This window comes from Takifugu rubripes, chromosome 20, assembly GCF_901000725.2.
Source record: "Takifugu rubripes chromosome 20, fTakRub1.2, whole genome shotgun sequence".
Classification (NCBI taxonomy): Eukaryota; Metazoa; Chordata; class Actinopteri; order Tetraodontiformes; family Tetraodontidae; genus Takifugu; species Takifugu rubripes.
In genome coordinates this window covers 7,000,962-7,021,503 of record NC_042304.1, presented here as the reverse complement: position 1 = coordinate 7,021,503, position 20,542 = coordinate 7,000,962, and the positions used below count along the sequence as shown (strand labels likewise).

At 49.3% G+C, this 20,542-nt stretch overlaps 2 protein-coding genes across 13 annotated transcripts in view; one reads left to right on the top strand and one right to left on the bottom strand.

The window, feature by feature from the left end:
* Nucleotides 1-224: 224 nt before the first annotated feature.
* LOC101064135 (unconventional myosin-Vb) lies at nucleotides 225-10,390 on the top strand. The gene is given in 36 exon segments (XM_029827976.1): nucleotides 225-342; nucleotides 800-910; nucleotides 981-1,149; nucleotides 1,343-1,487; nucleotides 1,554-1,710; nucleotides 1,787-1,930; nucleotides 2,032-2,113; nucleotides 2,192-2,299; nucleotides 2,428-2,519; nucleotides 2,521-2,541; nucleotides 2,624-2,892; nucleotides 2,974-3,055; nucleotides 3,848-3,988; nucleotides 4,081-4,212; nucleotides 4,298-4,381; nucleotides 4,456-4,572; nucleotides 4,643-4,740; nucleotides 4,824-4,910; nucleotides 5,053-5,373; nucleotides 5,497-5,653; nucleotides 5,795-6,034; nucleotides 6,110-6,319; nucleotides 6,397-6,490; nucleotides 6,874-7,022; nucleotides 7,132-7,341; nucleotides 7,426-7,526; nucleotides 7,600-7,714; nucleotides 7,802-7,898; nucleotides 7,999-8,127; nucleotides 8,511-8,662; nucleotides 8,877-8,966; nucleotides 9,044-9,176; nucleotides 9,253-9,550; nucleotides 9,687-9,861; nucleotides 9,941-10,021; nucleotides 10,095-10,390. Coding segments are annotated over 36 exon segments (4,980 nt in total). The 5' UTR covers nucleotides 225-315; the 3' UTR covers nucleotides 10,257-10,390.
* Nucleotides 10,391-10,444: 54 nt separating this feature from the next.
* unc13a (unc-13 homolog A (C. elegans)) overlaps nucleotides 10,445-20,542 on the bottom strand; it is a 29,724-nt gene continuing 19,626 nt past the window's right edge. For 3 of the 12 annotated variants that reach the window (XM_029827963.1, XM_029827965.1, XM_029827972.1), the window contains 9 exons: nucleotides 19,605-19,610; nucleotides 18,149-18,178; nucleotides 17,261-17,317; nucleotides 17,095-17,175; nucleotides 16,554-16,701; nucleotides 15,781-15,837; nucleotides 13,605-13,697; nucleotides 13,349-13,508; nucleotides 10,445-13,274 (listed from right to left, as the gene is read on the bottom strand). In XM_029827963.1, coding sequence (XP_029683823.1) covers nucleotides 12,986-13,274; nucleotides 13,349-13,508; nucleotides 13,605-13,697; nucleotides 15,781-15,837; nucleotides 16,554-16,701; nucleotides 17,095-17,175; nucleotides 17,261-17,317; nucleotides 18,149-18,178; nucleotides 19,605-19,610 — 921 coding nt within the window. In that variant the 3' untranslated portion in view covers nucleotides 10,445-12,985. The remainder of the gene's footprint in view (nucleotides 13,275-13,348; nucleotides 13,509-13,604; nucleotides 13,698-15,780; nucleotides 15,838-16,553; nucleotides 16,702-17,094; nucleotides 17,176-17,260; nucleotides 17,318-18,148; nucleotides 18,179-19,604; nucleotides 19,611-20,542) is intronic. The other 9 variants (XM_029827971.1, XM_029827969.1, XM_029827975.1 and 6 more) reach the window with 6 other exon arrangements.

Below are 20,542 nucleotides of genomic sequence, written 5' to 3'. Positions count from 1 at the left end.
TCTTTTGAATGATTTTTTTTTTAATGTGTGCTTCCAAATGTGAATATTCCTAAATGGCAGCAGGAAAAGCAGCTGAAACTAAATAAGTCAGTGAGTCAATGGGAGAAGATTAAAATGCCAACTAAGATAAATCCCTCCATCCTGCCGCTGCATCCCGTCACAGATTATTAACCCGGCTGTCCTCATGCCTCCCTGAGCCTGGACAAAGTGCAGCTGACTGTCTCAGACAAAAAGTGCTTCTCACACAGGTGTAGGGGGGACACTCAGCCTTCCTGTAGATGTCTGGGGGCACGTCTCGGCTTTGGGGCAGTTAAAATGTCTTCGCTGGAGCTGTACAGCAAGGTAAGACTTGACTTCAGAGCTGTGTTGGAGGAGGTAATGGACCCATTAACATCACCGCTGATGTCTTATTTAAAGAATTCTGATTTTAACATGAAGCTCATCACACCTCTAAACTGGTAGTTCTTTGTCACCTTTCTGTATTTTATGTTGTATCTGAGAACAAAACTAAGAATTGGATTAAAGTTAAAAAAAGGGTTTAAAAGATGGTTTAGATATGTTAAAAGGCAATTATGGCTAATCTGTGCGTGTGTGATGACCAGTGTTAATTTTTAACACTGTTTAGGATCCTTTTATGCTGATGGGTGACAAATATCTTGCCTGGGAGAGGCCAGGAAGTGTTTCAAGAAAAGTCTTAAAACAGAAAATGGAATATTGCACAACACAGTCAGAGCTGCAGAATGTGCTGCGCCAGAAGGCTTTTCTGGGTTTGATATGTCATGATCTGCTCCTTTGTTAGGGCGCAAGTGTGTGGGTTCCAGACCCAGATGCAGTATGGGCGTCAGCCGTGATCCTTCAGGACTACCGTCCTGGGGGCAGGACGCTACGGCTGCAGCTCCCTGATGGAAAGGTGACAGTAGATCTAAAAACGGGAAGAAAAAGAAATCCCAGAAACTGCTAACCTCCATCACCACTGACAGGAGGTGGATTACCCTGTGGCGACCCCCTCTGACCTCCCACCCCTGGGCAACCCTGACATCCTGGAGGGTGAAAACGATCTGACGGCTCTCAGCTTCCTCCACGAACCCGCCGTTCTGCACAACCTCCGGGTTCGGTTCCTGGACTACAACAGCATTTACACCTACTGCGGTGAGCTCCCGTGTGCTTCTGTGCGTAATTGCAGCTCATAAACTCTGTTATATTGCTCTGTAGGTCAAAGGTTAAATCCGGGACACGACTCCAGCACTCAAAGGGCTCAACCACTGATATTTTAAATGAATTAAATAAATAAATAAATAATTTCTGCTGAGCAGACTGTGGTCACTTTATTCTTCTCCTTCAGGAATCGTGTTAGTGGCCATCAACCCGTATGACCAGCTCCCCATATATGGCGAGGAGGTGATTGACGCCTACAGCGGTCAGGACATGGCCGACATGGAACCGCACATCTTCTCTGTGGCTGAAGACGCCTACCGCACCATGACCAGGTCAGCGGTCCAACCCTGGGAGCTGGGTGAGGATTCGCTTCCTCCTTTCATTGTCTGTCTGTGCAGGGAGGAGAAGAACCAGTCCATCATCATCAGCGGAGAGTCTGGATCGGGGAAAACGGTCTCTGCCAAGTTCACCATGAGATACTTTGCTGTGGTGGGTGGAGCTGCGCAGCAGACCAGTGTGGAAGAGAAAGTCTTGGCCTCGAACCCAATAATGGAGGTGAGGGACGCTTGAGCAGAGTCATCCTTGAGGACTGAGTGAGCGGTTCTGGTGCCAATGGCGTGTCTGTCTGCAGTCTATCGGGAACGCCAAAACCACCCGAAACGACAACAGCAGTCGCTTTGGGAAGTATATCGAGATAGGCTTCGGAAGAAAAGGAGACATCATCGGGGCCAACATGAGGACGTACCTCCTGGAGAAGTCAAGGGTCGTCTTCCAAGTTAGTGCATCAGCCAGGACGATGCTAAACTCTGGTCCTTCTGACCTTTGTTGGGTTGGTGAGGTGAGATGTTGATGGTCATCCGTCTCCCTCTGCTTCAGGCTTCGGCAGAGAGAAACTACCACATCTTCTATCAGCTGTGCGCTTCCAGAGAACTTCCTGAAATGAGATCCTTGAAACTCGGTGAGACACGTCACGTCACCGGGACTCCTCTCGGTCTCCGGCCAGTCGTCCGATAACAGGTCAACGCCTTTCTTCCAGACGCCCCCCAACATTTCCGCTACACCAACCAAGGTGGAGAGACGCAGATTCCTGGCACCGATGATTTGTCAGACCTGGAACGCACCCGCAGTGCTTTCACCACTCTGGGTAGAGACAGTATAGACCCACAGACGTTTCAAAACTTTCAAAAACCTTCAAAGCCTACATTGGTTGATACAACTGGGGGATATTTTGGAGACTTTAATATCAGTCCGTTGTACTTGTTAAACCTGCAGGTGTTCAGCCCGACCAGCAAATGGAGCTCTTCAGGATCCTGGCGGCCATCCTGCACCTGGGAAACATCACCATCCACGCCAGCGGGAAGGACTTCTGAGCGGAGCTCCATCGATGTCAGAGAAGTCTCAAGGTTCCTCCGAGACTCGGCCCCAGCGTCTGTAACACAGGCTAACCGAACCGTTTGTGCTTTCCCAGGCGGACGACCGCTCTCTAGCCGTCTTCTCCAAGCTGTTGGGAGTGGAGGGACCACAGATGGCCCACTGGCTGTGTCACCGTAGGCTGGCTGTGGGAGGAGAGATGCTGGTTAAACCCATGTCTGCTCAGCAGGCCGTGGAAGCCAGAGACGCACTGGCTAAACACGTCTACGGTCAGCTGTTCACCTGGACCGTCCAGAGGCTCAACTCTGCCCTGCGCACCCAGAGAGGGAGGCCCAAGTCCTTCATAGGGGTGTTGGACATTTATGGGTTAGTCAGGAGCTTCGTTTCTTCTTTAGTAGTTGTTGAAATACGAGTCAATCTTACGCCAGGTCTTCTCTGTCGGAGCAGCTTCGAGACCTTTGAGCGGAACAGTTTCGAGCAGTTCTGCATCAACTACGCCAACGAAAAACTGCAGCAGCAGTTCAACAGGGTGAGTTACGCGATAGGCCGCCTGCCCGCCCGCCTGTCCGCCTGTCCTGTCCGCGCGCTGGCGCGGCACCAGATTAGCGCCCACGCGCATCATCTGCTGGATTTTTAGGCGTCGTTTGTTACATCACAACCACTTTCAAACCTGTAGTCGGGTCTCTTACAGTAAATGCCAGAGTGATGGTTTTTTCCCCAGTTTTTCTGGAGCTCAGGGGGGTTTTGGACTCATTCCAGCTCATTTCTAGTCTTGATGCACCCGCCTGTCACATCTGAAAAGCATCAGTTTACATGAGTCCATCTGGTTTAAGTCCAGTTTATTGGACAAACTCCAGCGTGTGTGTTAATAACGAATCCTCATGTGAACAAATGTCCTGCACGAGTCCGTGCTAGGGCTCTTCATATGCGCTTTGTTTACGTATTGTCTCAAAAATAAAAACTGGACCAACACCAGTGATTTGCAGTTGAATTCAAACTAAAATAAAACTAACATTCTTGTCTGTCTCAGTTTTCCACTGTTAATTTGGCACCTGTGGGTGTGTGTAATCGCTCCTGATTTAATAACAGAACAACTAGAAAAAAGTCCATAGGTTGCTTTGTGATCGAGAAATCTTGGCTTTGGTCGTTGGCCAAAGTCCCTCCAGAATCTGGAACTCTTCCTTGGTCCATTATCCACATTTCTGCAAAATTTCATTAAAATCGAATAACTTTTAAATTATTTTGCTAACACTCAGGCAGGCGATGACTTTGTCATCTCTGTGCTCTGGTCTCTGAGTGTCCTGTCGTGTGTTTCCTGCAGCACGTGTTCCACCTGGAGCAGGAGGAGTACGTCCGGGAGGAGCTGGCCTGGAACAGGATCGAGTTCAGCGACAACCAGCAGTGCATCGGTCTCATCGAAGGGCAGCTGGGCCTGTTTGATCTCTTAGATGAGGAGTGCAGGGTCAGTCCGCCACGCCCCTGCCTCTCTTCTCTTTCCTCCAACAAAGATGACTCCTATGATGGAGCGTCAACGCTCTCGTCTCTGACCCGCAGATGCCCAAAGGCTCGGATGAAAGCTGGGTGCAGAAGCTGTACGACCAGCACCTGAACGGCAAACCTCACCCTCACTTCCGCAAACCTCGCATGTCCAACAGCGCCTTCATCGTCCTGCACTTTGCCGACACAGTGAGACTCAAACACTAAACGTTACTCCGTACCCGAATCATCTGCTAGTAAAGCCAGTTCAACATTCAGAACCTGTATCCATCAGGTGCAGTACGAGTGTGACGGCTTTCTGCACAAGAACCGAGACACGGTCTTTGAGGAGCTGATCAACATCCTGAAAGCCAGTCAGGTAGCTTGTTTAACACTGGACTTCATTACTTCATCCGTGTTTTTAAGAGCGTGCGTTGTGCGTCCGTGTGTTAGTCTGAGCTGGTGGCCGAGCTGTTCCAGCAGCAGGGAAACCTGAGCTCGGGGGCTAACGGGAGCGTCCGCTCAGGGAAACGAGCCGCCAGAGAGCACAAACTGACCGTGGGCTTCCAGGTGAGCTCTCACGACCGCACTCATGTGCTTTATGGGCTGGATTTGCTCCTAACGGCGTGTGTCCTGGCAGTTCCGTCAGTCCCTCCAGATGCTGATGGACACCCTCAATAACACCACTCCTCACTACGTCCGCTGCATTAAGCCCAACGATCTCAAACAGGCTTTTTTGTACGTCTTTCTTCTTCTCTTTGTTATTTTGCGATACCTCCGTAGGGGGAGGGGGGGTTAGCTGAAATCTGCTGCTTGTCCAGGTTTGACCCCAGGAGGACGGTGCAGCAGCTGAGGGCCTGTGGTGTGCTGGAGACGATCCGCATCAGTGCTGCAGGTTATCCATCCAGGTACTGACCTTCTGGGTTCTGACTCTTACCGATGTAGCTGATACAGAAGGAGTAGGTTTGTTGCCTGTTGCTATGCAACAAGGATGCTGCGGCACAAATATTTGGCTGTTAGAACAACAACTTCACTTTCTTTTTTCTCCAGATGGACGTACGAGGAGTTCTTCAGCAGGTATCGGCTTCTGCTCCGTGGACCTCAGAACCTGGATTGGGCCCAGGCCCTGTGCAGACAGGCCCTACCTGAGCTGATTCCGGACCCCGACCAGTACTGCTTTGGGAAGACTAAAGTGTTTTTCCGGGCTGGTCAGGTGGCTTTCCTGGAGAGGCTAAGAGCCGAGAGGTTGCGCGGCGCCGCGGAGATCATCCAGAGCCGAGTCAGAGGGTGGCTGGCCCGGATTAGATACACCAGGCTCCAACAGGCGGCCGTCACCATACAGAAGCACTGCAGAGGGGCCCTGGCCAGACGGTGAGTGGAGACACACGTCTAGCAGGGAGAAATTTCCACATTTCTGCATTTCCAATTAGTCAGTTTGAAGATGAACTTAATAAAACCCTTTTGCTTTTGACCCCTCGCTGGATTTGGATGCAGCCTGGCGCAAACTTTGCGCTACTCCAAGGCCGCTCTCGTGCTCCAGAAGAGCTACCGCATGGTTGTGGTCAGACAGCTGTTCCTCATGATCCGACAGGCCACCGTCACCATCCAGGCCTTCACCAGGGGTGCGCTGGCACGCCGCAGATACAGACGGGTCAGCGTTTAACCCCAGTGTCGGCCTCGCCATTAGCTGCTGGCGCTGGCTTTTCCGGCTTTGTGTTTGATCGTTGCTTCTCTGACAGTCTGAATATTGACATTATAAATCGGTAAAGAGCTGAAAACTCTCCCTCCGCAGTTGGTGGCAGAGCGGGCTGCCGTGTCGCTCCAGGCCAGGGTGCGTGGGTGGCTGGCGAGGCGCGCATACAAACAAGTACGTGCAGCGGTGGTGTTCATGCAGTGCTGCGCACGCCGCAGGGCCGCCAGGAGGGAGCTGCTGAAACTGAAGACTGAGGCCCGCTCAGTGGAGAGGTTCAGAGAGCTCAACAAGGGCATGGAGGTCAAGCTGATGCAGCTGCAGCTGAAGGCCGACTATCAGGTGGGTGCAGGCGGCTGGAATCTGGGATGAGGTCAGCGGGAACATGATGGCGAAGCTGCGTTTCGATGTGTGCAGGCCAGAGAGAGCGCAGCTCTGAGAGAGACACTGCAGGTCGAGCGAGAGGCCTCCTCCGCTGAGCTGGAAGCCCTGAAGGCGATCATCCAGAAGCTAGAGGGGGAAATCCGCGAGAAGCCTCCGCCCTGCCCCGTCATCAGCGAGGATGAGGTGGAGGCGCGCAGGAGAGCGGAGGAGAAGGCCGCCCAGGAGATCCTTCAACTCAAAAAGGCACATTTCCCCATCCGACAAACGACAGTGGTTTCAGGTTGTTGTTGTTTTTTATTGTCTTTTCTCTTGTATTTAAGGAGGTCCAGGGCCTGCAGAGAGAGAAGGAAGTCTTCTGCAAAGAGGCAGAAAACCTCTCAGCTCGCTTGCTTGAATCAGAGAAAGAAAAAGAAGGTAAAAGTCACACTTGTGGGATCCACAAGGGCCCGACTGATGCTTAACAGTGTGCAAATGCAACCCAATACTAGGCTCCATATTTAGATAAAGGAAAGAGAAAATAAAAAAGGACTGGACAAAAACAGGCAAATAAACCATCCTAGAATATAGATTTTTCAATAAAGACTTTCAATGTTAATAGAAGAAACACAGATTTGAGTTCTTTCTCTTTCAGTCCCTGAGCCTGGACTAGAAGGACATGAATGAATTTTTGGTTGTCTCAGTTATCTTAATATATTGACCTGAAAAAGCCTAGTGTCCATCTGCTACCTAGAGTATTAATCAATGTGTGTGTGTGTGTGTGTGTGTGTGTGTGTGTGTGTGTGTGTGTGTGTCCTCAGAGCACATGCAGCAGGCTGTCTCCCAGGAGTGTGCTGCTCTGAGGGCAGAGCTGGATGAGGAGAGAAGGAAGTACCAGGGTCTCCTGAGAGAATTCAACAGGCTGGAACAGAGATACGACAATCTAAGGGACATGAGCCTTCTTACCGAGGTTCTCTCTGGCTCTCACACACACAGGCGTGCACACACGTGTGCGCACACACACACACACACACACACACACAGAGTCTAAAAACCGTCTCCTTTTCTTCTAAAAAAAGGGCAACAGAGGTCACAGACGGACCGACTCTGTTCAGAGCCTGAGCATTGAGCCTCCGTCCCCCACTCTGCTGTCCCCCCAGTCCAACACCCCCCTCTCTCTCTCTCCCTTCCCCTCTGCCTTTCCCTCCCCTGAGGAGGTCCGCAGGGTCAGCGTGACCTCTGCCAATGATGAGAGAAGAGTTTCAGTGTGGCGGTCTGACGCACCAATGGTGAGTGAGTTCAGTGAAGAGAAAATTCCCTTGCTGAGACCTTTTGCTTCCTCCGACCTGTGACATCGTCTCATCGTGTGACAGAACCAACTGATGGAGAACCTGGATGTCTCCAGAGACCCAGCCGTGAAGCTGAAGGGGGAGGACCTGGCACTCGCTTACGATGCAGTCCGGGTGGCCAATAAGTCGGTCTTCTTCTTCTTTCACGTCTCCAGAACCTCAGTTTTGGTGTGTGGCGCTGTGATTTGTGCGTTCCAGGTTCCTGGAGAGTCAACTGCGTGGCCAGCGCTGCCAGCAGGAGGAACAGCTGAGGTCTCTGCAGCAGCAGCTCAGCCAGGCCATCTTCAGCTCCTCTGCTGGTGCACAGACGCAGGTATCAGCTGTACGGACAGGGATGACGTTACATATGCCAGGAGGTAATAGACTGTAATACATATGCGCATGTGACAAGCACCTACAGGAGCTGTTGGAGGCCAGGGAGCAAGAGTGCATCCGGCTAAGGAGGCAGCTGAAGGAGCTTAAAAGCGCAGCGTCGCTCCGACAACTCCTGACACACTGTGAGAACTCTACAGATCTGAAGCTGCGTCGGCCCATTTCTGCTGGGTCTATTTCTTCACCTCTGCATAGGTAACGTTGGGTTTATTCGTTGGGTTCCAGTTCTCCCATCCACTTCCAACCACGAGACGACCCCCTCTCTACCCCAGAGGAAGCCTGCAGCAGCAGCAGGTGGTTTACTGGAATGTAGGAAGAGAGACGAGAACAAGCTGATCAAGAACCTCATCACAGGTCGGACCGAAGCCTCCTTAGTTCTTAACATTACACATGAGCTGTAACTTCTCCCTAATACTCCCAGTTTGGGCTCTTCTTAGTCTGCATGAGACACCTTCTCACTTGACCTCGTTGCTAAGGTTTTTGGCAAAACATTTACTGTGCTATTCACTTTTCAACAAAACCACAACACCAACAGCCAGAAATGGCATCCCTGAGATGCTTTCTGCTCCCTCTCGTGTTTTCCTTGTTTCTCTAAAATCGTTCCACTCGTTCACTCGCTAAATTCATGCTTTTTAAGCCTTGTTATGTCCGTGGCTCGTCAGAATCCTTTCCATCGCTCTTCCGATCTCTCCTCTCACTGTTTCCTGCGCTCCCCGACCTCCCCGTCTCTGCTCCAGACCTGCGTGTGGACAACGCCCTGGCTCTGCCGCCCGGCCTGCCCTCCAGCGTGCTCTTCCTGTGTGTCTGTCAGGCCGACTGCAGCGGAGACCGGGTCCAGGCTCGATCGCTGTGCAGCGCCGCTGTCACTGCTATGAAAGCAGCTGTGAAGGTAACCTCAATCTGCTCGAGGCGCCGTATGACCAGAGTTTCGTAGCGTGAAGGCTCGTGCCGGGGAGGGCGGGAGGGTCTCACTGACAAGGATTCACTGACAAGTGACTTTAAAACCCTTTTTTTAACCTTAAATATCATATATTGTCTGAAAAGGATGCAGGCTGTTGCACGTTTCTATCTTTGCTGAAGCTTCACCTTCACCTCCCCGGCAGAAACATGGGAATGATTTGGACATGACTGCTCTGTGGCTGAAGAACGTCTACCTGTTGCACGACCTGTTGACGCAGCACTCCCTGAAGGAGGTGAGATGTGGAAATATTCACCATATTACCGACTGTAAACTGAATCTCTGTTGTGCTGGGGGGCCACGACTGTTCAGACCCTGGACTCAGATGACCTGGTTCCCCTGAGCATGAATGTGAGTGACCTGATCCGAGCCCTGAGTGACCTCTGCATCCAGGCCTATCAGCAGCTCCTCTCCATCACTGAGAAACGCCTGCAGAGCATCATAGGTGCCGTGACACTGGCCGTGATGTCGGCGCTCTACCCTCTGCTTTTTGTCCAACTGCCTGTTTTGCCCTCCCCCAGTTCCTGCCCTGCTGGAGAGCGAGAACATCCCGGGTCTGTCAGCATCTACAGTCAAGCTGGTGACATCCAGGAAGCGCTCTGGCTCAGACCCAAGGCCGGTTGCCGGCGAGGTTCCCACCATGGCGTCGGTGCTGAGGGAACTGGGAGCCCTCCACACGGCTTTGGCCCGTCAGGATCTGCCCAGGACGCAGATGGAGCAGGCCTTCCACCAGCTCACCCACCATATCTCTGCTTCTGCCCTGAACAGCCTGCTGCTGAGGAAGGACATGTGCTGCTGGAGCCGTGGCATCCAGATTCGGTAGTAAAACCTAGTGTGTATGATGAAAACACACACCCACACACACACGCCAGATTATCTGCGGGGGTCAGAGCCACGCATGCCACTGCAAATTTGGTAACCATTTATTATTCAGCCTCTTTTCCCTGACATGCAGATACAACGTGAGCCTGATGGAGGAGTGGCTGCGGAGCCGAGGCGTGCTGTCAGGGGGAGCTGTTGCAGCATTAGAGCCCCTCATCCAGGCGGTTCAACTGCTACAAACCGGGAAAAAGACCGAAGCGGATGCGCAGGCGCTCGTTCAGACCTGCACCGCCCTGTCCAGCCAGCAGGTGGCCCTCTGCTCATCTACGCTTACACTTGTGACTTCAGCGTGCTCGTCTCTCTAATGACCTCTGATTGGTTGTACAGATTGTGAAGATTCTGACCCTGTACACCCCCCACAGTGACCTCGATGAGAGAGTCACGGTGAACTTCATCCGGACCATCCAGGTACGTTCACGATAGTCGCGTTTTGACCCGCGCTCGACTTTGTGCGCCTCACGTCAGCGGTCTGTCTCGGCAGGGTCTTCTCAAAGGACACTCTGATGGCCAGCCCCCGCAGCTCCTGATGGACGTCAGACGAGTGTTCCCCGTCACATTTCCCTACTCGCCTCCCCCCGCCCTCCACGCCGAGCAGTTAGTCATACCAGACTCCCTCAAGATCTCCTTTCTACGCAGAGTTTAGAACATCCTCTTCACCCTACAGCAAATATTAGCTCATTTAAATCCCAAACTATTTAATTTAGTCATCTCAAAGGTAAATTTATTTAAATTCCTCTCTCTCAGAGGAGTTTATAGCACCAATATGGCAACAAAACATGGAGAGTAACACCTTTTTGTTGTCAGAAATAAAGTTTTGACAAACTATGCAGGTTTTTCCCCATCATTTTATTGGAGGCAAAAAGACAGTCACACTGGAGACCCTGTAACCTTCAAGCCCCAATAAGAACAACCAGAATAAAAAACAACAACCCAAAATTAGAAACATCTCGTGTATAAAATAAAACTCATGCGAGTACTTTGTACCACTACACATCATCAGTAATACATATTTATATATTCACAAACATCTAAAAAATAGAAAACAACCATTAATGGAAATATCAAAAGAAAGGAGACAACACCTGGCATCAAACATCAAATAATTATGCGTGCTGGCACAATATACATATTTTTTGTTTGTTTCATTGTTCCTATCATGCACCTCATGCTGGAAGTAGCGGCCCAGCGTTGCAGTGCAGATGTCTGCGTGTCCTGGACAGAACATGCACGTCTGTCCACTCTGTGTTCGTGTGCTTTTCCTTGTGCTTCGAGCATCGATCCTTGTTTTTCGCGCCAGGGCGGCGTCCCGACGCGCTGACTGAGCAAACCGAGGGGCGAAAAACTCGCTCCACTGGGGTTTCATTGTCGACAGCAATTGATAAAGATGATTTTTCGTGGCATTCGGAGTTATGCGACAATTGTGCGCCTGCTATTTAAAGTTATTACAAGACTGTGCAGATAAACAAAAGCTTGTACGCACCAGAGTGACTCCACTTTACGTTCAACCGTCCATTTCTGCCTTGAAGAACTAGCTTCCATTTATTCACCTGCGGTGAGTACGCGACCTTCGTGTCCCGTCAACAATAGCTACATATCCCCACTGGGGCTCACGGGCACATAATTCCTGACTGCCCGGTCACCCAGAGTGGAATTCAAGTCTACAGAAGAGCAGCAAACTTCGCTCCTGCGTCCGTTCCACCCTGGAAACGACAGCTGACCCCCCTCCGAGCCAGATTATTTTAGGTGTTGTACAAACAGATGTCAGCTCAACCACAGCTGCAGTATTTGGCCCGTTACTATAGAGACGGCATTTACAACGTTATCAGACAAACGGGTGTGCTGATATAAGAACAATCCACAATGTAAACATTATAAGACTGCTTGGAAGGACTCATCTACACGGATTTCTAGACATTAGATGCATAGAGTTCAGGTTATATACCATGTTCAAAGGGGGGAGGAGTGTGATTAATTTACCAATGGATTGTTGGGGGGGGGGGGGGGGGGAGTCCTCAATAGTGGCTACTTCATTAAAAAAGGATACTTATCACTGTCACGCAACAAGTCTTTATCAAATGATATTGTGGAAACTCTAGTTTTTAAAATCTTTAAGCTTTTATCCTTTTAGTAGAAAGGTTGAAGTAGACCTGTTATCAGGGCGTATTAAAAGCCCCGCGCTGTTAGCCGTCGGAGTCTTCACTACACTACCCCTCTAGACCCTCTGTTAAATGTCAGGCCCAGACTTGGTGCTGTCTGGGTCTGCAGCCCTTAAACTGAGGTCTGAATTCTGGACCGTCAGAGTTCCAACCTCTGCAGCTGGATCCTCTGGGACCGGGGATCGTGGCTCGATGATTGGTGCCTTCTAATGTCGGTGACCCTCACCGGCAGTGAACCTTAGAGAGGGTCGCTCCTGACACAGAAAGCTCCAGTTTTATGAGCACGTTTTGAGTTGGCAAATTGCTTTTAACAAGGAAGTAGCAGCCTCACCGTTTCATAGAAGAACGGTGCCCCCAGCCGATAAATCGGTCCTTCTACCCACCCAACGGGATTTAAAATACAAAACTCTCACAACAAAAGACAAGTCTCTCAAAGTAATTCTGAAGTTAATTATGTGCACGGCTCATTTCTTGGTGATGGCTTCCTGTCTGCACATTTACAGGTAACAGGCAACACGGATGGCTACGATAGGAAACGTTACACCAGTAGAACCGCAGTCGCACTCAAATCACACACACCCAGACAGACACACAGAAGAATCTCTCGTTCAGGAGGGTCAACAAGACAAAGGCATTAAGGGTGTCAGGCAGTGTGCTGTTACAGGGTACAGACGGACAAGAACAATCTGAAGTCCTGCGTGTGTGTTCCCACTTCTATTATATCTATTTTCTATCATTTGAAAGAAACTAAATAGTGCTTTGTACCCAGTGCGTGTTTCCTACTGGATGTTTGGAATGTCTGAGGCCTTGCAGCTGCTGTGTTCTCAGTAATGGGTCAGTTGGACACTTGGTCCTGTTGCGTTGTGCTCTTGGCATTTTCTTTCAATATCTGTTGGCACTTGCGGTCCCTCCTCTGAGTGAGTGAGAGGATGTGGGAGCGCTAGCCAAAATCTTTAAGGCTACGAAGAAATCCTCACCCTGTGTGCGCGTGTGCGTGCTATGAATTGCTCACCAGCAGTGTGTACTCTGTAATCTCAACCTGTGGTGTGACGTGTGGTCAGTTTAGCTCTGAAAATATTTACAGCGCTGGACGTGTGGCGATTCTCGTCATCTCTGCTATGAAACACGGGCTCGTCAAGGCAGCGTTTAGCCGCGGCTCAGCGGGACCCCTGCGGCAGCCGTGTCTGATGTTACCCTTACGGAGGCGGTTGTTGTCTTAGCTGCGGCCCTCCTCTGCAGAGCGCTGGTCGGACTTGAGCTTGACGAACTCCTTGGCCACGTCGTCGTTGTTACGTTGGGACAGGATGCGCAGGACGGTCAGTCCGGTCTCGTCCATGTGGATGCGTTTGCCCAGCGGCAGCCAGCAGGCCACGCTGCCCTTGGAGGCCACATCCTTCAGCTGCAGGACAGCCATGCCCACCGTGCGGTCCTCCCGGGCGAAGCAGTAGTCCTTCACACACACCTGGAGCTCGTAGCACTCAGGACCCACCTCGTTGCTCAGGGTGCTGCGGAGGAGAGGTCAGTCGCTCACGCGTTCTGGCTTTGACGACAGCAAACCTAAATCAGCCTCATTACTCACAAGGTGAACGTTTCGTTGTATTTTGGGGCCCAGCTGTTGTTCTTGGACTTGGTGGCGTACTTCCTCTTCTTGTCGCTCAGGTGGGGGCCGATGATGAAGACCTCCACGAAAGGACGGAAAATCCCCTGAGTCTGCCAACGCAGGTCGTTGGCGGCCACCACTGCGAGAGACGGAGAGAAGAGAGAGTGGAAAGAGCAGAGCTACGATGCTGGACTGGACTCTAAGAAGAAACCCAAATATTCACCCCCCCTCCTACCTTTGACCGTAACCTTGTGCTCTCCAGTGTTGGGATGAGTGAAGATCTCCACATGAATGGACACCTCTCCCACAGCATCCTCCACCCCCGAGCCTGACAGGACAGAGACGGGTCACAGACCAAACACAGACCACTACCCCACATTCCCCTCCTCCTGCTGCTAGTTCAACTCCCCATTGATAACCATCCAATGGATTTGTTTCCTCCACTCCACTAATTCCTGAATAATCACCAGGAGGAGCTGAAATGTGGCGCGCTGGCCTCTTTTAGGTTTGTTTCGTGGTCTGGAAGTGACAGACAAAGCTGCTATGAGGGGGTAACTAACAAACAGCATCAATTACATCTGTGATTTCACAAATTTAAAGATCATCCGAGGGGACAAAAACTGCTTTTTTTATTTTCCAATGAAGAGGTCATTTGGAGAGGACAGTCTTTTATACCCCCTCATAGATGCACCGTGTCTGCTAGGATGTGGGGTGGTTAGTAAAGAGGAAGAGCCCCCCCCTTCATCCCCGACATGCTTCAGATGGATCAGGGCAGGTGGACACACCCATTCCGGGGTAAATCCCAGCATGGCAAGAGGGAGGATGAGAACACACCAGCCTCTGAAGTAAAGCCTGTCTGAAAGGTGCCGTATTAATATTTTACAAAGATGACTAACATGCTGTAGTTGGAAAGTGTCATTTATAGACAGAAGATTTCTTCCTGACTGTTGTGGGCAAATGGGAGTTTATCCAAGGACATTTCCAGAAGGATCCAGAGACAGATGGACATTGGTTTTCAGCCTTTTAATGAGTGTCTTTGCTCTGTTGCCGGTGTCTTTGTGACCAGCAGCACGTGTGTGTTTTTAAAACAGCCTCCCACTGAACGCGGCGTCGGTGGGAGATTAGATGGCGGAGAGACGCTGGCACGCCGTTCTTCGTATCTCTCCAGGGAGCATTATGGGCTTGTTGGTCTGGTTGCCAGCGGGACCAAAGAGAGCAGCAGTCATCCATCTGGACTTTTCTGCTCGGAGGAGAACGCCCACGAGAGATCAGACAGAAACTTCGTCGACCTTTCTTCTTCTATCACAGGCGGCTTTCAAACCTTCAGCAGAGATAAAATCTTGACAAACTCGGAGTGGGAAAAAAAATGAGTTTGGACGCGAATAAAAGTCCAGGAAGCCTGAAATCTGTACGAGCAGCCGTGCGGCTAACGAGCATCATCGCTGCTTTTAGTCAGTGTTTTGCTTTGTTTGTCCAATTTTGACCGGGCGCAGGAACAGCCCAGTACTTGGATAGTTCACCCCTGCTGGAAGGAGTAAACGTGCGCCGCTGTTGGTGCTTCACTGTCAAAACACCGACCGTCTAAAGCCTCCGCGCTTTCCGGGGAGCACAATTTAAACCCTTTGATACTTATTTAAAGTGTCAGGAATCAGATCACCTGACCCAAGGGGCTGTTTTCCGATTGGCTCTGCCTGTGTGATGGATGGCGAGCTGAGCACCGTTGCTCATCGCCACTGCCGGGGGCTGCGCTGCACGTGGGAGCGGAACACGTGCGCGCGTCTGCATGTTATAATAGAGCACTCAAAGACGGGGCTGGGGGAGCCCAGACTGACATCATCGTCACTGCGGCCTCGTTCCTTCCAAACAGTGCAGGACGGTTGATGACGTCAGGGAAAATGACGTCCTGTTGGATTTCCAGTGAGTCGGAGCTACTACGGACCCACTCAGCCTCACACAAACATACAGGTTCTCGGCCCGGGGGGGCCTCTCTTGATGGTATCATGCTGGACTAGGGTTCCTCCATACTTTAATGCATTTGTGTCTCCATGGCTGATGTCAGCACGTCATGCTTTGGCGTCTGCTCATACATACGCTCCACCGCGTATGTATTCAGTGCAGCTCTGTTCATACAGACATCAGTGTGTGCATTACATGCATGAAGGCATAAAGTCTATGTCTTCACTGTCGCGGTGGGTATGTGGAAGAGGGCGTGTGCAAAGAAGATGCAGAGATAGAAGAGCAGTGGGAGTATCTGTGCATTGCATTTGTCTGTTGGAATGAGTCTGAACAGGCAGTGGGGAGTTTCAGGATGCACATGAGGGGTGTGGAGGGTGGAGGTAGTTGGGCATTGGTCTGGAGGGGTTTTTGGTGGTCCTGGAAGTCTCAGGTCCTGAAGCTGAGAGGCAACATACCCTTCTCTGGGTACACATCCTCACTAGTGGTGAATCTCACCCCCTTCCCGCCGAACACTGGCCCACAGATGGGACAGTAGGAGCGAACAGACAGAGAAAGCAGAAACATGTAGAAAAATACAATGTTGGAAAGGTTGATTTGATGAATTAGAGTCACAAACCACTTTTAAGAGGATATTGATTTTCTAACACGCATTTATCGTCTCTCTTTCAAATTGAACAGATCTAACAGCTCTCCTCGTGGAACATGCAAGCGTGGCTTTTTTTTATTTTTATAAAAGTGCAGCTAATTAAATTTTTATCTACCATCTACTAGATGATATTTCTAGCAGCGGTGCTCAGGGACAGGGAGGCAGCATCCCTGCTTCCACAAAGACGACGACTGTTACGCAGCCATGAAAAGCTGAGCAACAGAATCAAAGGACCGAGTGAAAAGTGGGGGCAGATATTTGTTTTGTTTTTTTCTTTCCCTCAGCAAATGGCTGTCAGATCATGTAAAGACCGGCCTTTGTGCGTCCAGAGACGGGCTAATGGTAGACTCATCATTTCAGAGCGAGTAGAATCTGCTGTGCAGCTGCAGCCTTGATGCTTGGAAGAACCGTCGGCTGGAACTGCTGAGCAGAATGCACATGGTGTACAGACGGGCGCAATTAGATAATCGTGGTGCCATATATTACATTTTCTAACGACACACCTGATAAATGAGAGTACTGGGAATGTAATTGTCTTCTAAAAGAGAGAGAAAAGGGAAGAGCGTCCGGTGAGGATATTACCTTGGGCGTTCTGCGACTGGACAAAGGTCTTAATGAGTTTATCTGTAGCCTGGGTGTAAAGCGACAGGGCGTAGTGCAGAGACAGCAGGTCAGGACTCTTCTCCAGGAAAGTCTTCTTCAATCCGACGCCGCCAGCATGGAAATATTGCTGTATAGATAAATATAAATCAACTTTCTCAGTCTCACAAACCTTTTGTAAATAGATGTACAAATAAAAATGACCCTTGATAAAGTGTTATGATTATCAATCGACCCCAAGTCTTGATCATTAAAAAATAACTCTTACACCACTTATTCCTAATCAGGATAGTGGGGTGTGCTGGAGTCTATCCCAGTGGTTTAGGAGACAGGAATCAGGTCTCCAGTTCATCACAGGACAAACAAACCACTCACACCCTCACATCTAGGAGCCATTCCTCAAATCACAATGTGTGTTAATGGGCCGTGGGAAGATAGGAAGCACCTGGGCACTGGGAGAGTCCCATAATAAGCTGCATTCACAAGATCTGCATCTGACTGAGGGTGCTGGTAAAATATGTACCTTGATAGTATCCAGCGCCAGCTCTATTACAGCGCACTGCTTAGGAGTGAGTGCTTTGGCCTCTTCACGAACCATGTGCTCCTGGAGGCCAAAAAAGAAACCACACATCAATGACCCGTCCACCTGGATGAAGTGATACCAGGCCCAGAGCCACGGGGTGCTGTACCTTCAGCTTGGACAGCTGTCCCAGCTCCTTTGCAGCATTAAAGATGAGCTGAGTGCCCTGGAAGAGACAGAGACAGTGGGGCAGATGGAAGAAAGGTGGAGAGAAGGGTGCTGTTGTTATTATCATGACAATAAAGGGCAGTAGTAAACAGCTTAGTGTCACACAGAAGACGGCGACATTTCTGACACACTCGTTTACAGTCACTCTGAGCCGCTTTACAGACGTCAAGGTGCTTTTTCCTTCAAGTGCTGCTATCACACTTATCTGGGTTTGATTTGTTCCAAAGAATCTCTCTCTCTCTCTCTCTCACACACACACACACACACACACACACACACACAGAGTGAGACACTTCAGTGAGAGAGGAAAATGACTCAGCTCGCATTAAGGCAAACAGAAAGGACATCTCATGCCCCAGACATGCACGCACGCACGCACGCACGCACGCACACAGCAGCAAGTTGCATGGTGGCATACAGGTGTTATTCCCCGTAATAATTCCAGCCTGATGTAATATTTTGACAAGTAATTTTATCATTAATTTCTGATCTTTGATCAGATTGCTACACGTCTGCAAATGATGATATTCTAATTCCCTGAGACGCCCCATCAGGTGAGAATTGAAGTCCTGACAGGGTACATTTTTGCAAATAGCTGCCTAAGATTCTAAGCCGAATTTCGAGGCTGGGAAGCGTAGGTGGTCACTGCGGCAACATTCCCCAGTATGTAAACAACATACACAGAGGGACGCCGTTATCTAAATACAAGTGGAAAATCAATACCTCCACTGCTTTATTTGACTGTCGAGCTGAGGAGGAGAGACGAGACAGAGAGAAAACATAGAGGAGAAAGACAGGACACACTGATCTTAAGGGGTTTAGTCCTTACATCACTGTGAGAAGCACTCTTCAGCCTCCCCTGGAAAGAGAGTGCGTGGTTAATACTTCAGTCCTTGCATTCTCACTTCACTTTCACTGGCTACATAAAAACCATCAAAAGTGTATATCCTAACTTGTGAAATATTAGGAAATGGAAAGAAGATTGTTATCACCACAGACACAGAGGTTTGGCCTGCTTTCATTTCACTAATTAGCGTGTTCACCAAAGCAAAGCTGATATTTGGTTCCTGCTGCTTTAATATAGGGCAAATAAAATACAGTTTAACAGCTGGTGTACAAAGACGCATCTTTCATGAGGGAGGAATGTTGTTGTACCTCTAATGATATTAAGAGTCACTTTTACTAAGCTTAAATGTTATTTACAGGGAAAACGTAGAAACAATGTAAGCACATATTATGATTATCATGAACGATAACCCTGTAATAACTTCAATACACTCTTAATTTTATGTTTTTAGGAGTGAAAAAAAACAAGAAATTATATAATCCGTTAACTAAAGGACTTTTTGTCAACCTCACACCAGTGGTAGAAGGGCTATATGTCTAAAATATTAAATAAATCATTAATTACCATGAAATTAAGTATCTATATTTATGTTTTTACTTCTTTAACATGCATGAATACCTTCTCAATCCCCCTTCAGAACTGATACATGACATGACTCCCTTTACGCTGCCTATTCTAAATGGTGTTATGTTAGTAGAGAGCTGCTATAAGCTGTAAAGAGCATGAAGGGGATTTTTTTTTCATGGTACATTAAATGCATCCTCAGTCATAATTATCAATTCAAACCAATGATGATTTTCTGTGCCATAATATAACACCATCAAAGTGACAAGAGAACATGAAATCAAACCAGGACAGACCAACAGGGTGGGTCTGCACAGACAAACAGCACGATGTTGTACAGTCTCCTGAGAGAAGACTGCAGGGTTCAAATAGATCAGATGCAAGCAATAAACCCACAGTGGGTAGTGCAGAACGGGTGGGACAGGTAGGGATAGCTGGAGGGGGGGCAGAAGTTTAGAACAAGAGCAGGACACCAGAGACCGAGCCACCAAGAGGTCAGAATCACCTCACCAGAGTCTGAATAAAAGAACACAATGCACGAGAAAAGACAAGGCGACACCGGGCGCAAGACAGGAATTCCACTTCCTGTTTGAGGAGAGTGTTCAGGTGGGGGGGGGGGGGACTGTTGAGGGAACCTATCAGAAGCAGTCAGTAATGCACCATGCTTCTGTCTTCTCAGGCGAGAGACAGTGTTGGAGAGGAAGAGAAGAGAAGAAGAAATACAGGAGAGATGGGACAGTTCTGTGAGGTGAGGCTGTGAGGAGGGACAGGGGGAATGTTGGGCATCAACAGGGGGAATCACAGCCACATACAGAAGAGAACCAAACCACTGTTGACGAACAGACAGACACACACACAGGAGTGCTGTACTTACAATCATCTGTGGAGGGAGAGCGGTGGGAGCGGGATGTAATAGTAATCACAACAACAACCAGAGAAAAGGGTCAGTCAAGCTGCAAAGAGCCCCACATCAGTTAAAAAAAAATCCAAATAAGCAAACTAGTCTGGGCCCGGAGCTGAGGCTGTGTGGACCAATTAAAACACCCAGCTAAAGCTAACATAAAAGGGTTTTGTCCTATACTTTTGTCTTATAGTGTATAAAATGTGAAAGTGAAATACACATTTTTCAGCTTTTCACAGCAACTCAAAAATAAGAAAGGTCAGAGTTCATTGTACCGCCTGATATCTGTTTTAGCCTTCTGCATGAGGGCTAAATGCAGACACAATCTGAACTGGTACACACAAAGCTCTTTGCTCGAAAAACCAAACACAAAAGGGCTGACAGATCAGAATCAAATAAAAATAAATAATGGCCTCTTTCCAAAAACGGGTGATTCTATTTGGGTCAGGTCCCCGGAGAAAAGACAGTAAATAAACATAAACAATATCCTGGCGGTCTGTGGAGCATTACTCATGTATGGAAATGAGGTATCTTTCTAAGTAATTCCAAAATGACAGCCATGGTGAACTCCTTTTATCACCCCCATCTTTGTCTCAAGTGTTTGAATAAATGTGATGTGAAAACCTCCTGTACGCCGTCATTAATGGGCCCATCTCCATTTGGACAAAACATTCCTTTGAGTCCCCTTATTCCCTCCTCCTCCTACTTTCTGCTCATGCTGCAGTCAGAGTGTGTATTGGTGCAACATATAGATTCGTCCAGCGGTCTACCTTATAGCTGCATTCCTTATGGAAATACAAAGTGAACCTCTTTGTAGCAACATTTACATATTTATGCGATGGGGAAGTAGAGCGGGCGCAGCGGCGACCGCCACCAGCTTCGCCCAAGTAGCTCGTCATTAAAATCTTGCA